This window comes from Myotis yumanensis, unplaced genomic scaffold (assembly GCF_028538775.1).
Source record: "Myotis yumanensis isolate MYYU_CA2020_CCGP unplaced genomic scaffold, mMyoYum1.0.hap1 SCAF_2, whole genome shotgun sequence".
Lineage (NCBI taxonomy): Eukaryota > Metazoa > Chordata > Mammalia > Chiroptera > Vespertilionidae > Myotis > Myotis yumanensis.
Window position 1 is genome coordinate 164,691,874 of NW_027223753.1, and position 17,980 is coordinate 164,709,853.

At 51.9% G+C, this 17,980-nt stretch overlaps 1 protein-coding gene across 5 annotated transcripts in view; it reads right to left on the reverse strand.

Annotated features, from left to right (window-relative positions):
* Window positions 1-770: 770 nt before the first annotated feature.
* The window catches only part of BDH1 (3-hydroxybutyrate dehydrogenase 1), a 32,299-nt gene continuing 15,089 nt past the window's right edge, over window positions 771-17,980 (reverse strand). For all 5 annotated transcript variants that reach the window (XM_070406519.1, XM_070406517.1, XM_070406518.1 and 2 more), the window contains exons 3-7: window positions 17,536-17,608; window positions 16,687-16,797; window positions 10,066-10,207; window positions 2,477-2,629; window positions 771-1,297 (exon numbers count right to left, since the gene is read on the reverse strand). In XM_070406519.1, coding sequence (XP_070262620.1) covers window positions 828-1,297; window positions 2,477-2,629; window positions 10,066-10,207; window positions 16,687-16,797; window positions 17,536-17,608 — 949 coding nt within the window. In that variant the 3' untranslated portion in view covers window positions 771-827. The remainder of the gene's footprint in view (window positions 1,298-2,476; window positions 2,630-10,065; window positions 10,208-16,686; window positions 16,798-17,535; window positions 17,609-17,980) is intronic.

A 17,980-nucleotide genomic window follows, 5' to 3' on the forward strand; every position in this document is an offset into this window, starting at 1 on the left:
ACTAATCAGACCCAAACCAGAAACCGCCCTCTTAGCCAAAGAGTACCTCTCACTTAGTCTGTCCTAAGTCTTAAAAGAGGTTGGAGAAATCTCAAATGTAAATCTCCACAACATCCCACCCCCTCCACAGTCAGTTCTGAACTCTGGCCACACACACCGGCACCATGGACATGCAGAAAGGTGCACCGTGGGCACATGAGGCTCAGGCGAGGTCACAGAGCTGGACCCAGAGCGCCCTGGAACACAGAATGTGAAGCGGTTCTACAGCAGTGACAGGAACACGTGACCTGGACCATCCACAAGCAGTAAAAGGATTTTGCATGTATCCTCTCTGGGCTGCAAATTCTTTGTACAAAAGAAAAGAATCTGTCCCCTTACTCCTGAGACTGGCTTAAGGATCAAATGAGATAACATTTTTTGAACGGGGTTTTGGCTTAAAATGTAAAAGATTAGGATTCTGTTTTATAATAAATCTATTTTTAATACAAAGATACTTCCCCCAAATCTTTGTATGAAATCAACTCCAGAAAGACAGAGGCACCATATTTGCCCTGAAGTTTAGGGGCCCTGCCCACCACTCAGCACCCAATGGAAGAGGCCCAAGCCACTCACTGTGCACCCGAGTCAGGCTGGGCTACCCGTTTCGGTTGATAGTAAAACTGGTAGTGGGTCCTCCTGGGATGGTGGACAATCCACAAGTGAGTAATGAAGAGGTGACTACATAAGCTCCTTCCTTCCTCCCTCCCTTCCCTCCCTACCTCCCTCCCTCCCTCCTTCTTTTCCCTCCCGCCCACCAGGGCTCCCGACAGAGGCCAGCTAGAAACTCTTCAGTGTATGTAGATCCTGTCGGAGATCGCTCCGGGCAAGTGGGTCATGATCTGCATTCGCAGCCACCAGTAGTAGTCCATGGGATGGTAGCGGGTGTAGGGGCTGGCAGCGGTCAGGGCGTGGGTGATAGCGTTGATGACCGGGGTCGTGTCGGTGGAGCCACTGTTGCAGTAGGTCTCCATGGCAGCGACCTTCTCATCAAAGTACTTCTTGCCGTAGTCCTTGCGCACCACCTCGGGCAGCTCATCCCACATCTTATTGGCGATGGCCTGGATGCCCTCGGCGCTGTAGAGGCTGGTGGCAGCGATGAAGTTGCCGGGTTCCACCACACAGACCTTCACACCCAGAGGGTGCATCTCGTAGCGCAGGCAGTCAGAGAAAGCCTCTACCCCGAACTTGGTGATGCAGTACGGGGAGCGGGCCGGGTTGGCCATGCGGCCCAGCATGCTGCTGATGTTGACCACACGGCCTACAGAGGAAGACAGCAAGCACTGCTCAGGGGGCATTGCCTGGGCGGTGAGGGGATGGTGGTGGCAGAGGGCCTGGAGCCTGGCATGTTTCCAGAGACCTGGCTAGAACCTGGCCTTCTGGCCCCTCATACTTATTTTGCTGCCTGCCAGGCTGGGGCCCAGCCTGTACCACACAAGGTCTGAGGGCCTTCTCATTCATCGTCAAGGCCAGCTCCCACCCACACATCAGTATCAACATCCCTGACCCTCTCCCGGCAGCCAGCTGTGCTGGGCAGGACAGAGGAGGAGAAATGAGTAAGAAGCAGAGCTGCATACCAGGAGGGCACAGTAAAACTCACAAAACAGAACTAAGCTGTGTCTCACCTCCCACGTTCTCCCATTGTATTTCCCCCCAAAATGCTATTACCTGGCAGTGCTCTGTTGGCAAGCAGGGAGGGGCAGGGGCAGGGGCAGGGTTCTGGACCCGACTTCAGGGCTGGGACATGTGGGCAGAGTCTCGGGCACTGGGAGAGAGTGATGACCTCAGAAGGCTCTCCCACAGGCCCAGCTAGGTGTGCCAGACCACAGCTTCTCCCAGCCCTGGGGGCATGGAAGGGGCAGAGCCCATCCAGACAGACAGCCCGGGCAGACCTGGGACCCACCCACCCTGGGTGTGCGCCCAGGAAAAGGCACAGCCTCATCCTGGGCACTGTGGGAGGCTCCCTTCATAAGCCTCTAAACTGGAAGTCACTGAAGGTTGCGGTCTTCTTCTAAAATCCCACAGCGCTCTCTGGGTTCATCCTGTCGTTGCTGGGCCCTCGGGATAGACCACATGGATCTTCCCCTTTTTGCCATCATTGTTTGTTCTTCTAGGGAGGACATGTGAATCGGTGGCTTTGGGGTGGTTTACTTACATTGGCTCCTAACATGGTTTGGGCATGTGGTCTGTACACAAGGGTGGCTGTTCCTTCAGATTAGGTTCCCAGAGCGGGATTTGCTGCAGAGAAGGCTCTATTTTCTGAAAAACCACACATCCCTTTCCGCCTGCCAGGCCACACCACCTCCGCTCAACACCACCCACAGGCCCCCACAGGGCCCCTGGGAGATGTTGGATCTGCTGAGACCTATTCCCATTCTGAGCAAAGACGAAAAGGTGGGGCAGGTCCAGGGGTCATGAGGAAGGTCCCTTTCCAGCTCACCTTTGGCCCTTCGGATGAGGGGGAGAAAGGATTTTGTCGTCCGCACTGTGCCCCAGAGGTTCACTTCCGCCACCTGCTTGTAAGTCTCCATGCTGGTGAACTCCACCTCCCCGAACGTCGAGATGCCCGCGTTGTTGACCAGGCCCCACATACCTGGTTGGGAGGGAACAGAACGGAGGTCACCACATGGGCTAGATCACCCATCAGCCTGCAGCCCGCTCCCCTCCTCACTTTCATCCTTTTCCCCATGACTCGCCAGCTTTGTGTCCAAGGCTCTCGGGACACCTTCTAGACTCAGAGTCACCAAAGAAAACAGGAGACAGTGCTGGCTGTAACCCTCCCTTAGATCTACCACCAATCCTTATATTTCTTCTGCCTTAACTGAGTCTCTGGGCCCATCAGGACCCAGCCCTGCCGGTGCCCCAGCTTGGAGTCCCACCTCACCTCACACACTGCCACTCTCTTCCAGCCAGTCTCACCCCACACTGCACGGGCACTGTGTAGTCATCCCTGCCTCTGAACTTCCCCTCTTGCCAGAAGCCAGGGGAACCTCAGGAGTCTTCCAGGCCAACCCTCTATGGAAGACCAGAGAGGGGACCCAGTGTCTAATGTCACACAGCCAGTAAGAGGCTCGGTCAAGCCTTGATCTCGGGTTGGGCCTCCATCCTGCTTCACCCTGAGACCCAGCTAGCAATGACGCCATGCTCTGACCTCCCTTCTCTGAACCATGCACTGGTGCTGGTTATCATGTGGCAAGCCCCGGTGACCCGGTAACCTGTTCCTCAATACCCCAGGTGTGTACACCTGGCCTGTGCAGGTAGAGAACACCCCTCAGCCTTGTGTGGTCCCACAGGTACAGGGTCGGAGCAAATGGACACTCACCCAGGATACTTGCGCTGGCTATTTCCAGTAAAACCAGCAACGGGACAGCTGGCTTTTCTAGACACAGAACGCTGGTGCTAGAAGGCTCCTTGGAGGTCACGTCGTCTGATAACTAATTTCAGAAACAGGGATACGGACCCCTGGGGAAAGGACTGGCTGCAGTGCCCAGTACGTTAGAGGCAGAGCCTAACTGGGGAGGTGGCAGTGAGGAGGCAGTCGCATTTTGCACACCCTCTTTGAGTTCTGTTTTTTTGGGGTGCAAGGACTGGATGCGCTAGAGCCTCAGGACAGGACAGGCCCTGCCTCTTTTTTTTTTAATTTTTTATTTATTTTTTAAATTGTTTTATTGCTTAAAGTATTACAACGAGTATTACATATGTCTCCTTTTTTTTCCCACTCTTGACAATCCCTTGGCCTCCCCTACCCCCCAGTGTCTTATGTCCATTGGTTATGCTTATATGCATGCATACAAGTCCTTCGGTTGATCTCTTACCCCGCTCCTGACCCCCAACCCTCCCCGGCCTTCCCGCTGTAGTTTGACATTCTGTTCGAGGCTGCTCTGCCTCTGTATCTATTTTTGTTCATAAGTTTATAATGGTCTTTATTATCCATAAATGAAGGAAAAATACCACATGATCTCAGACCCTGCCTCTTTGTTGTGGAAACCCTCAGAGTTCAGTCTCAGGGAAGCGCTGTCCAGGCCCCCTGCCTGTGGGAACTCTGGCCCCGCCTGCTTCCTGAGTTCATCTTGGAGTTTGTGTAAATGACAGAGTAATTGGTCTCTAGCTGCTCCCTTCCGTGCTACCCAAATTAACGCTTCATCAACTGACCTCTGGTGCCTTCTCCTTCAATTATGGGAAATTAAGGACATTTATTAGGGAAAGGAAATTGCTGGTTAACAAAGTCCTCATGAAGTTCTCACTCCCACTCGCCGAAAGCTAAAGCCTGGCTCTCAGGTCTTACCGAGGACCTTGCAATGACTCAGCCAGGACAACCCCCCACAGCTGCCGCCCCCTCCCCTCCCCACCCCTCCCCCAGCCCTGCAGATTCCGCCATCCCCTCCCCTCCTCTTCCCAGGAGGCCTCTCTCGGCCCTGGCCAAGGCTGACACTTCACTCTCCACCTTCCTAATGGTAAGCCATCAATCCTTTCTCGTTTTTGCAACTTCCACTCTTCCATTGTCCCTGTCTCCTTCCCTTCAATGTCGTCGTACACATTAGGTACTTAATAGATGTTGGAGAGGTGAATACAAATACCATGTCTCCATATCCTAAAGTACCTTCTCTTTACCAGGCTACTCCCTCGTGCTATTCTCGGCTCCCCTCCCCTCTGAGGCCAGTCTTCTGAGAACACAAACTATCCTCCCCAGTCTCCCATTTCCCTGCCATTCTGGGTCCCAGCCCTACTACTGGCTGCTCTGGTTATCAAGGATGCCACATGCTAATGATGCCCCTTGTCTTCATTCTCAACTTCTCCACCATATGAGTGCTACTGATGGTGCCTGACACTCACTCCTCCCTCGGCGTTAATAATATCCAGGCATCTCCTCCATCCTCCCTGCCACCTCTCTTCTACCTGCCCCACTAACATACAGGTGTCGCCAATGTCCTGTCCTAGACCACCTATCCTCAAACTATACGCACTGCTGCCCGGCCAGTGTGTCTTAGGTTGAACACTGACCTATGAACCAGGAGGTCCCGATTTGATTCCCGGTCAAGGCACATGCCTGGGTTGCAGGCTTGATCCCCAGTGGGGGTCGTGCAGGAGGCAGCCAATCAATGATTCTCTTTCATCATTGATGTTTCTCTCTCTCTCTCCCTTCTTCTCTGAGATCAATAAAAAAATTCATGTTTTTAAAAACTACACTCAGTGCTTAGGCAGCCTCATTTTCTTTATGTTCATGGAATTTTCCAGCTGCTTTGTGTTCAATTCATATGGGGCAGTATCACACAACCTAAAGTAATCTTTCTTCCATCTAACATCAATGACATCTGACACTGACACCCAAAAAGGTTTACCGGAAGTTGGCCTGTGAAAGCACACTGTGCCTGGGTGATAAGCAGGACAGTGTGTGGACCCAGGAGCTCTCTGGAGGCCTCATGGCATTCCTGCTGGTCTGGTGACAGCTGTGTTCCTGCGGCAGCCCCATCACAGCAGCCCCATCACACCTCCGTGTGAGGGTCGGTGGTCAAGGCTCTCTCCTAACCCCAGTCCCCTCCTCCTGAGAGGCACTTTCACCTGAATGTCCCGCAGGTCCCCAACTCATCCTAACCACACCCAGCCCTGCCCCTCCTCCTTGTTAATAGTTTCACTTTAATGGTTGACTCCTCCGGCTTCTTCATTTCTCCCCCATCTGATGAGTACTGTTAACATTACTGATAAAGATCAAAAGGACGGCCGCCAGGCCCTGAACTAAACATTTTGCATCTACTAATTCACCTGACCCTCACAACCGACCGATAAGGTAGATATTAATTTGTCCCGTATCTGAGTGAGGCACTGAGGCTGAGAGGTAAAGCGTCTGTTCAGTGTCACCCAGATAACGAGCGGACAGGATGGAATCTGGACCCGGCCTGTGTGAGGACACAGCCCTCATGCTTAACCCTGTGCTGTTACTGACTTCCTCACATGTCCCTAGAATCGGCGTCTGCTATCCTGTTTCCAAGGCGTAGTTTGGGTCCTGTATTACCGGGAAGCTTCTCCCAGGTCTGCCTGTCTTCGTCTCTCTCCTCCACCTCCATCCTGATCCAAACGCCTCAGCCCGAGTCTCCTCTCTCAGTCACGTCCTGCTCCAAAGGTTCCCTTCCCTAGTGGGGTATGTGAAGCATTTTCCAGGCTTCTCTCACCCACTTCCACTCCCTTTCAAGTATTCTGCCTTCTCTGAACTGCCTGCCACTCCTCTGGCATCAGGGCCCCTCCCACCTTGGCTGCTTCCTGGCTCTACTGAGCCCGGCACCCGCCACCTCTCAGTCTGAGAGCGGCTTTTTGTTGAAATGCTACCCATGCTCCTGCAGCCGCCAGATCTAGGTATGAGCACTGGATGGCTCCCAAAGCACTTTTCCCACTTCACAGACGGGCACGGTGAGGCCCACACAGGTGAATATGCAACCCTCTTACTTCTAGTAAGAGGTGAAGCTCCGAGTAAATCCAGTCTTCTCACTCCCAGACCCAGGGTGTCCCAGATACTAGGGCCTTCCCTGCCCGTGGTGTAATGTCTCCGGTGCTATAACCGTTCCTCACCAGCGTCCACTTGGCCGGCCACCAACCACACACTCCTCCTGCCAGGTTGAACCCTTCCTGGTGCTCAGTACACTACCAACTACACACCAAGTGTTCACTCAGTACATGGTTACTGACGGTGAGGTAAGTGGTTTCGAGATCAGACATGCCCACAGCCTGCCGCTGGCCCACCCCCTCGGCCTTTCCCTGGGGAGGGAGTCACAGGCTCCAGATGCCCAGTCCCTCAGAGTCCTGCTGGGGAGACGAGGGGCTGGTGGCAGATGGCTCGAAGCTCTCATCAGACAATCCCCTTCATCTTACCCACCCCCCGCAGGCTGGCTCCCCTGGCTTTGGCAGCAACTGTTCCATATAGCCAGGGTGAAGGGCACCAAACTCGCATCAAATGTGCCCTCCACTCGCCTCCTGGGAGCTTCCTGCCTGGGCAGAGGGAGAGTCAGAAGCACCACCCCTTTAGGAAGCACAAGCTGGTCTGAAAGCTCTGGGAGGGCGCCACCTGGAGTTCAAAGACAGCATTGCCGGCAAAAGAGGAGAATTTGAGCTGTTCTACCTACCAGGATGACAGCACCTGGAGGGAGGGAGGCAGGAGATCGCAGGGAAGGAGGGAGTAGGAGAAGGGGAGCGGGAGGGGAGGAGAGGAAGGGGGGAGGGGAAGACCTGCACAACCATATATCTAACAGATTTATTTTCTTTTCAGACCTAAAAACCTTCAAATATTCTCCCCTCCCCCCCAAAGCAGTTTGGGTTCAGTGAGGTCACGTTGACCCATTTCCTGAAATGGGTCATCAGGAAAAGGTTCATGCCTCAGGGGTGATGCTGGGGTTTGAGCGCCTCCCCTTGTGGCTCTGGATTCACTCTGCCTTGTAGGTAAGGCTAAGTGCCCAGGGAGTGGAAGCGGACAAGGACCAGGGCCTTGAGCAGCCCCAAGACCTGGGGCAGCTTCATTCCATGCTCAGGTCTACAGGGATGATTCCTTTACACGGGCATTTTAAATCACTGCAAACCCACAGGCCATAATGAGTGGCTTTATGGGGCTGACTGCAGCTGTTTCCCTCCTCGTGGTTTACAAAGGCAATATCCCAGCTGCCAGGGAAGGCGGGAGGGGAGGATTTGCCACAGGGGAGAGTGGAGGGGGCGGGGGGGGGGGGGCGGGGAGTGGAGGGGGGGAGGGGGAAGCAGGCTGCACCTTTGGACTGGTAATCATCCTAATGCAGTGGTTGGCAAACTCATTAGTCAACAGAGCCAAATATCAACAGTACTTCTTCGAAATAGACTCGCCCAGGCCGAAAACCGACTTCTGCGCATGGGCTACGAAGTTTCAATCACACTGTATACACGCCTGCATGTGGTATTTTGTGGAAGAGCCACACTCAAGGGGCCAAAGAGCCGCATGTGGCTCTCGAGCCGCAGTTTGCCGACCATGGTCCTAATGGATCCCTCCTGCCTTTTCTTAATGCAGTGGTTCTCAACCTTCCTAATGCCGCGACCCTTTAATACAGCTCCTCATGTTGTGGTGACCCCCAACCATAAAATTATTTTTGTTGCTACTTCATAACTGTAATTTTGCTACTGTTATGAATCGTAATGTAAATATCTGATATGCAGGATGTATTTTCATTGTTACAAATTGAACATAATTAAAGCATAGTGATTAATCACAAAAACAATATGTAATTATATATGTGTTTTCCGATGGTCTTAGGTGACCCCTGTGAAAGAGTCGTTCGCCCCCCAAAGGGGTCGCGACCCACAGGTTGAGAACCGCTGTCTTAATGGGACAGAAGCCCTGGTCTGCCTGTTAACTACTAAACACGTGTTCCGGAACTCACAGGCCTTTCCCCAGAGAGCAGGGGGGCCTGGGAATGGCCTGCTGTGGGGTGGGGGTGGCACTGGGCTGACATGGTGACGAGTCAGCGACAGGCTGGCAGCCAGAGCAACAGCTCCTCACAGCACAGGGGCTTCTGAGGTGCCGCTGGGGCGGCAGCATGTCCCCTGACTGATGATGCTCAGCAGAGTGCCTGGCACTGGCCCTGGTCACCTCACCCTCCGTCCTCCCCTACCAGCAACTGAAGTCACTGCTCAGGAGAGCTGTCCCCAGCCCATTCTGTGGGGAAGCAGAGAGCTGAGGCATAGCCTTTCTGCCTGGGCTGTTGGGAAGCTCAAAGGTGAATGTTACAGATGAAGTGAGGAGACTGAACTGGTTTCCCCCAGCAGCACCATCACACTGGGTTCTACGTGAATGGTGTGCCCTCCCCTCTGTTGTACCACAGAGCCCTTCCCGTTAAGGCCCTTGTGGGCTGAACTGGGAGGACACTTGAGTCCTTATGTTACAGAAACTTTCGGCATCATGTGCCCCTATTGGCTATTGTCCCCCAAACTTTCTGTCCCTTTAGCTTCGGGGGCACTGTACCCAACCGCTCTGACAGTCGTGTCTTCCCCTTCTCTGGCGCCTAATTGTTCATGTTCCCCAGCGGACCCTCCTTGCATCTCTCCCACTCCTAGTGTCACCTCCAACCCTGGACACCCGAGCTCCAGCCCAGATACTCCCCCGGGGTGTCCCTTGGGTACTTCAGCATCTCCACACCCCTCAACCTGCTCCTCCATGAGGTGCACCAGGTGTCCAGGATGGAGGTCTCTTGTCTCTCCCACATCCCCACATGCATGTCACCAAGTCCGGCCAGCTGTGTCTTCTCAATACTTGAACCTGATCCTCCTCTTTCCCAATACTCACGGCCCTAGTTCAAGACTCTTATTCCCATGCTGTCACCACAGCCCCCAGAGCAAGCCTTCATGAGTATGACCAGGCCATTCCCCTCAGGGAAATCCCCTTCAGTAGCTCCTACTGCCCTCAAGAGAGTGGCCACCTCCCTTGCCTGGCACCCAGGCCCTGGACGCGCTCCATTCTAACCTCATTTGCTGCTGCCACTTCCACCAGACCTGACGCCTGACTTGTCCTCCCCTGCATACCTGTGTGCTTCCCACCACTATTCACGCTCTCCCCTCCTCCTGGAATGCCCTTCCCAGCGCTCTGCCACAGTCTGCCCTAACTGACCCCTTCCTCACCTCGCCCCAAGAGAGGACATAGAAATCACCTGAGTCAGCCCCCCACCCCCCGTCTCCCCAATAAACTGTGAGGTCCTTGAGTATAGGAACTATGTCTTGGCCATCTTTGTGTTCCCAATACTTCGGCCCACCACCTGGCTCTGAGTAGGAATTCAGTGGGCATTGGCTGAACTGGCCTGAACCAGAGCACTTCCATTCAATCACTCCTGTAGATTCTGAAACCACCTCTGGCTTTATTTCCCATTCCCTGATTGCACGGTGTGTTTAATTCAACCCACTTCCTCCTCCTGTGCAGGAGGAAGAGCTTGAACATAAAGAAAGCAGTCTTTTGGAAGGATACCAGCAAATGGAGGGTGGTGTTTAGAAAGGCGCCCGTGCAGTACCCTACTGCCCCAAGGGGTCCCCTACCTTTCTCGGGGTCCTCCAGGCTCGAGCGGACGGTCTCTACTGCTTTCTCCACCTCCTCGCTTTTGCAGACGTTGAGCTGAACAGTTCTCAATCGATCACTCTTCAAGCTGTCCAGTTCCTTGGCTCCAGCATCCCCTTTGTCCTGGGAGGAGAGAGGAGCTGCTTCACCCCCCTGCCTCTAGGACAGTGATGGCGAACCTATGATGCGTGTGTCAGAGGTGACACGCGAACTCATTTTTTTGGTTGATTTTTCTTTGTTAAATGGCATTTAAATATATAAAATAAATATCAAAAATATAAGTCTTTGTTTTACTATGGTTGCAAATATCAAGAAATTTCTATATGTGACACGGCACCAGAGTTAAGTTAGGGTTTTTCAAAATGCTGACACGCCGAGCTCAAAAGGTTCGCCATCACTGCTCTAGGACGAGGACCAGGGCCAAGGCAGGGGGCTGGCCCAGTCTCTGCCTAAGCCTGGGGCTACTAACAACTGCAGGCCCACCTGGGCCTAATCCCTGAGCACTGATGATGTACCAAGCACCAAACTACATGCCGTAGACACAGCCATGAGCCCCTAAATCCTCCCTGGCAGGGTCATTCTCTAAGCAGAAGTTACACACTCAATGCCGGGGCCAGGCATGTGGGTGTCACATGATAAGAAGGGGACTCTCGGGAGTGGAGCACAAGTCTCACCTCTCAACCCGCCCCCCCTGCCCCCGCCCAGCTGTTGTCCACATGTGAATGTGAGCCCAGGGTTGCCAGATGCGTAGATTTTTATACTTGTAATTGGGATTTCTGTGCAAAAGCTCCTAACTTTTTAAGTGTTGGCAACTTATTTGGGTTTTCTAAAAAAAAAAAAAAAAAATATGTGGGCCAAAGCACATCCACCCGCCACCTGTGACCAGCAAGCTGCCCGTTTGCCACCTCTGTTCTAAGCCAAGGCCCTGAAACCTGCAAGTTGGTAAGTGGCCAGGGCCAAGCTCTGTTGCCAGTTTTGCCACTAACCAGGCTCTGTGCACTCAGGTGCATCCCTCAACAGGTGCCCGGTTTTTCCAGCTACAGCTAGTCATAAGGACATCGCCACCTGTCTGGACCTGCTCAGGTTAATGGAACGAGGAAATTGTTTTTTAAAAGCCCATGAAATGATAAAGCGCTATGCAAATTCAGGTGTTATTACACATGAGAAAAGTATCGCTCACTCAGCAAACATGTCGTGGGCCTCTGTGCTAAGTACTGGAGACACAAAAACAAATAACGCAGCCCCTGCTCTCAGAAAGCCACGTTAGGGAAAGAGGCAGATGAGTAAGCACACAGTACAGGGAGTATTTGCTGCAGGAAGCCTCGTGGGGGGTGGGGGGCTGCACAGAAGGTGGGGCGGGCAGGGGAGGCTTTTCAAAGGCACTGACAGCAGTAGACACGGCCAGAGGGGCCCCTGTGGATGGGGCACTTCCGGCAGAGGTGAGAGGGTGCTGCCAGAAGCCACGGCAGGGGCAGCAGAGGCCTGAGGACGTTGTGGACAAGAGGCTGAGGGGTGGGCAGGGGTCTGTGTGGGCAGTGGGCAGCTGCGCGGGGGTTTGAATAAAAGCAGATGTCGTTTATTGGGCATTTGCTGTGCTTCCCATGGTGCTGGGCACATGACATGCATACACTCTGTTAGCCCTCACATCAGAGGCAGGCGGCATCACCACATTCATCTGTCTATGCCACATATTTTCACAATAGGCATTAGCTACAAACGAGGGGAAAATTAAACAGTCAGTCATCATTTAATTGGCAGTGATTTTCTCGGTGGTGCAGGGAGCAGTGACGCATCTCACAGAGGACAGGAACAGCTGCCGGAGGATGAAGTGATAAGAGGAATGCCGACTCTCAGCCCAGGCTTGCCCGGGGCACAGACAGCTGGTACTGAACAAGTTGCAGAGCAGAAAGCACAAGGAGGGTCAGCATGTCTGTGGAGGGTTCTCTCTGGGGTAGTCTGAGTCTCGTGTAAGTGGTTTGAACAAGGAGGACTCGAACCCCAGGACTGCAGTTCAGTGTCAGAGGGATGTACTGTCAGAGGGACTCAGGAGAGAATGGTGAAGGGCCTTGTCAAATGGGAGCCGACTTGTCCGACGCAGCCCAGAAAACAGAACCAGGGCCAAGAAGGCAAATCTGGCTCAAAATGAGGAGTGACTTTCTGAGTCCGGGGATGGCATGAACCTATGACACGCGTGTCAGGTAACACGTGAACTCATTTTTTGGTTGATTTTTCTTTGTTAAATGGCATTTAAATATATAAAATAAATATCAAAAATATAAGTCTTTGTTTTACTATGGTTGCAAATATCAAAAGATTTCTATATGTGACACGGCACCAGAATTAAGTTAGGGTTTTTCAAAATGCTGACACGCCGAGCTCAAAAGGTTCGCCATCACTGGCCTAGCGGTATTCAGACAATGATGGTGGAGGTGGGGTTGGGACAGGACGGGGAACATGGTGCAGAGAAAACCCCTCCTCTAAGATCTCTTCCAGCCTAAACTGCCATCCTCTCCAGGGATAACTCCCCCACCCCCACCCCCCCCCGCGCCGCGTTGTCTCTACTGAAAAAGCAACATGCTTGAGTCTCTGCCCAACCTGGCACCAGGAATGGCAGCTACACCCAGAATCATGTCTGCACAGAGCAGCCAGGTGTGAGGCTCGATTCATGCAAGGCTTGGCTCTGACCGCGCCCCCCACCCCCCGCCCCGGATGTGCCATCTTCCCAAATGACACGGCAGGTGCTCCATCTACCTGTACAGAGGGACAGCCAAGCCTGCCGTTTCTGCTGCCGTTTCCACGGAGGGTTCCAGAAAAGAATTCCCCGGGGACGCCACTTTTGAGTCCAGAGGCTGGAGGGGCTGGTGCCACAGACACCTCTCCTTTCCACACACAGCACACAGGCACCAGGAAAACATGACTTGTTTTCATGCACTTTTCATATCGAGGCCCTCAAATGCCCCTCAAGCTGAGCCCAAGCACTCCGTGTCTCTGAGGGGGAGCTGACATCAACTTCCTACAGAAAAGATTCCAGCTGAGATGCATGAGAGATACCTGAGTGTCCTTTCCTCTTCCCGGGACCTTTCAGTAACTCCTGGACCCCACCCCTGGCCTCTCCCCGCGCCTCTGGCCAGCATGGAGCCAATGCTCCCGTGTCCTTGGGGACCCCCCTCACCTCGGTCAGGGGGTCCACATGAACTTAGGTTGGCATCTTGGCAGCTAAGAGCTTTCTCTCAAAGGAAGCTGGGGGTCATCTCATAGCCCACAGCTTAAGGCTCAGCATTCAGGCCCCCAGGAGGGAAGCCCCACCTTCCTACCTTCACCTGACAGACCTCTTCAGGAGTCCGCACTCATCTCTAAGCAGCCTGCACACCCTGCTCCTGACAGCCACCTCCATGGGGAAGGGGACTGTTGTTTTGCCCCAGCTGTTCCTAGGAAACCTTTCCCAATGGCCCTCGGTCTGCAGGCTGCAGACGAGGTGGCCCGTCCCCTTCCTCAGGCCACGGCCGCACTGCCTGGGCCACACTGCATCCCTGGCTCCACATCTGTCTGCTGCTCAGAGACGAGCTTTCGGTCCTGCTGCGTTGGTCCCTTTGTAAAGGGGCAGTGCCTTCTGTCACTATCCCTTTAAACTTCACCTGTAAGCTATGTTTTCCACACCTGGATGAAATTCCAGGCAAGTCTTACAGTGTTTCCACTCATTCTCAGATAATAGAGAGACTCTTTGTTTTGGCACAAAGAGTCCAGTTCAGTCTGCTAATCAAGTAACTCCAGCCCAGCCTGGGTTGAAAACCCAAACCCTCCCTCCAACTTGTACCCAGTTTAGAGCCTGCCCTGCCGCAGGCCTGACGGAGTGTGGGAAGCCCGTGTGGGGCGCCAGGCAGCAGGGGCAGAGGTTGCCTTTCTCACTATGTTCTAGCTGCTCCTCCTCTCTTATTCCTTAATCTCAGATCCTCCCAGGGTTGGATGCAGAGGCTGACAAGTGAGGGAGCAAGACTCTAGTCTTATGAGGGTGGTGCCCTGGCTGGCCCGCCCTCCCTGGGGCACTTTTATGGGTTCCGAGAAGATCCCTCCCCTGGAGACTCCTGTGGCCTTCCTTCCTCCTACTGTGCATCTTCTCCCTCAGCCAGGACTTCCTGGAGCCACCTCTCTGGTCAGGTCGCATGGCCCTCTCGGAGTTTCACTGGGCATGTGCCCTTAAGATGATTCCAGGGGCTCTCCCATTATCCACATCAGGTTCAGGCAACAGTGTCCTGCCCAGGCTGAAGGACAGCCCTTCCCTAGGCAGCTCTCTCTGCACTGCTTCCAGACGAGCCACTCTGGCCTCTTTCTTGGCCCTTGCAAACATGAACACATCATTCTGTGGCCTCAGATGCCAGGGCACAAATGGTAAGCTCTCCAAGGAGTTCTCTTGAAACCAACTTCATTTTACTTGAGACCAGATGGAAAATACCACAGCACACTATCAACTCTGTCCAACCCCTCCACCTCCTCCACCGTGAGACAGCTGATGGGCTAATCCTGGCAGAAAGGTTTCACAGTCTCCCAGCATTTGTTGTTAGTGCTCTAGCACCTCAAGCCCGGTGTAAGGACACTCAGCACTTGTTACCTGTGAGCATCTTGTCACATGCCCGAGAAACACTGTGACGAGAGAAGCAAGCCTAGGGCGTTGTACTAGTTACAGGAGAAGCAGCAGGAGGAGCTGGCAGAGAAGATGGAGAGAAAGGTGTCCACGAAGTCAAGAAACAAAGTGTTACAAACAAGAGTCGTATGGTCAAGTCTGCTGACGGGTTGAGTATGGCCTGGTCTGAGAAGTGACTGATGGATCTGGTATCCTTGACAGAAGCCGCATCAGAGGCATTCAGGGCCCCTCCTGCTCTGGTCCTGCCTTCCTTTCCCAGCTCATCTCCTCTTCTTCCACGAGTTCCACGAAGGCACTGGGCTTCAGCCACGTCAGATGACTGGCAGTGTCTGGCTTTGTCACCTCCATCCATCACAGGGAACTCCTGTTTATCCTTCCAGATGGCGATGAGATGCCACCTTGGCCCATCGAGCCTTCCTTATGATCCCAGAGAGAGGCAGGAAAAGAAGATGGGGGTGAATGTGGTAAAGGGTGTGTTCAGTTTTAAAGAGGGAAGGAAGACCTCACCAGGAAGGTGACATTGGAAGGAAGTGAGGGAGCAAGTCTTGAAGATACCTGGGGAAGAGGAGGCAGCCACACCAAAGCTGAGAAGGGTGTGTACCTGGCGGCTACAGCAGGAGCCTCTGTGGCTGCAGCCTCCTGAGTAAGGGAGAGGAGTGTGAGGTGAGAGTGGCAGGGGCTGGGGTGTCAGGAGAGGAATATAAGGTTTTGTATCAGAGAAGGAGCCTAGAAATAAACCCTCACATGATTTTTTTTACAAGGACCATTCAATGCAGGAAAGGACAGTCTTTTCAGAAATGGTGCTGGGGAAACTGGATATCCACATGCAAAAGAATAAAGTTGGACCTTTACCTAACACCATATACAGAAATTAACTCAAAATGGATCAAGGACCTAAATGTAAGACATAAAACTCTTAGAAGAAAGCATAGCACAAAAGCTTCATGACATTGGATTTGGCAATGATTTCTTGGATATGACACCAAAAGCATCGGCAACAAAAGAAAATAGGCAAACTGGACTTAATACAATTTTTTAAATTTTGTACATCAAAAGACACTACCCTCAGAGTAAAAAGACAATACCCAGAATGGGAGAAAATGTTTGCAAATCATATAACTGATAAGGAATTAATAACCAGAATATATAGAGAACTCCTAAAACTCAACAACAACAAAAAACAACCCAATTCTAAAATGGGCAAAGGGCTTGAATAGACATTTCTCCAAAGGGGATAGTATGAATGACAAATGAGCACATGAAAAGATGCTCAACATCACTGATCATTAGGGAAATGCAAATCAAAACTACAATGAAACATCACCTCACACATGTTAGGATAGCTACTATCTAAAAACAGAAAACAAGTATTGGCAAGGATGTGGAGAAATCAGAACCCTTGTGCACTGTTGATGGGAGGTAAAACAGTATAGCTGCTGTGGAAAACAGTTTGAAAATTCCTCAAAAAATTAAAAATAGAATTACCACATGATTTGAGTAATTCTACATCTGGATATATGCCCCAAAGAATTGAAAACAGTATCTTGAAGAGATATTTGTACACCCATGTTCACAGTAGCATTATTCACAGTAGCTAAAATGTGGGAGCAACCCAAGTGTCCATCAGCAGATGAATGGATAAGTAAAATGTAATATATACATACAATGCAATATTATTCAGCCTTAAAAAAGAAATTCTGTAAGATGTTACAACATGGACAAACCTTGAAGACTTTACGCTAAGTGAAATAAGCCAGTTACAAAAAGACAAATACTGGATGATTCTACTTATATGAGGTACTTAGACAATGTGAATATATGTAATATCACTGAACTGTACACTTAAAATGGTTAAGACGGTACATTTTATGTTATGTGTATTTTACTGCAATTAAAAATAACAACGTACAAAACAATGACTATGTGTGAAGGACAATGGTGACAATGATGACCCATCTCTTACCTTCAACAAGCAGCCAGCAAACACAAGGAAGCCTTTTGAATGCAGATGCTTGGCTAAGGAGAACCCAAATCCAGAGTCGCAGCCTGTGACCAGGACGGCTTTGCTGCCAACCTATTTTAGAAGTTCAGACCCCACGTTAGAAACCAGGATCCTGAGTGCAGAGTGACCCGTCCTCCTCTGGGCAGTAACAAAAAGTGCTTCCGGAGTGGACCGTGCCTAGGCCTCCCTGCCTGGTGTTTTTCGTCAGGAGAAGCACCGTAGTCTAGTGGGAAAAGCTTGGACTCAGAATCAGGAGACCAGGTTCTAACCCAGACTCTGCCACCAACTAATAATGTTGCTTGAGGTCCCCTTTCTGGACCTCGGTTTTCTCACCTGCAATCACCATTATCACAATCATCATATCATCTTCGTCATTACTTACCACGTGCAAGCACTGTGCATGCATGATTACTACATGGAGTTATTATTAGAATTGGTACAGAAGGCAGTCAATTGATATTTTTCCCTCTTAATAATTGCATATAGTAATCATGATTATTATATCATGCTACAAATGAGGAAACAGATATTTTTTAAATGCCCAACATACTAAGTGATAGAAATGGAATTGAAATCAGGCCTGTTGGATTCTAGAGTCTAAACTCTTAACCTCTAAAGCTCATTTGAGGGGAGGTTTGGGGGGCGGGGGGCGGAGTGTAGGTTAAAAATGTGAGCAAGTGGCTCTGAGTGTCCTAGAAGCTCTGAAGCCTGGTACTCGGAAGGTAGCTCAGGGCCCAGGGGACCCAGGGGGCCCAGAGGGAAGGGCTGTGACCACCTGGCTGGTTCCCAGGTAACTGGGCTGCCACTCACCGGGTTGACTGCGTCAGCGTAAGTGCGACGACCCACAGGGACGAAGGAGGCAGGGTACAACAGCAGTGCGTGCCTGCAAGAGAAGAGGAAGCCATGAGCACAGGCTGTGGACACACCCAGACCTTGTTCCTGGGGCAGAAGCAACTCAGAGTGCCCTCAGCCACCAGTGAGCAGCACTGACTGTCCCCCCACCCAGAGCCCCTGGGGACATCCTGCTGGTACTACTGAGAAAGAGGTCCTCTCTCCTCCAGGGTTGCTAGGCTGGTAGGAAGTGGGCCATCAGTTGCAGTGACCATTTCTGCCACTGTGTAGGAAGAACTTTCAGGTGATACGGCTTTGTTAAAAAAGTCTTCTGCAAATTCCACCCCTTAGCCCTTGGGTTTTATGCTGCTTCCTGACAGTCTTTTTAAAACTCTTTATTGTTTAAAGTATTACATATGTCTCC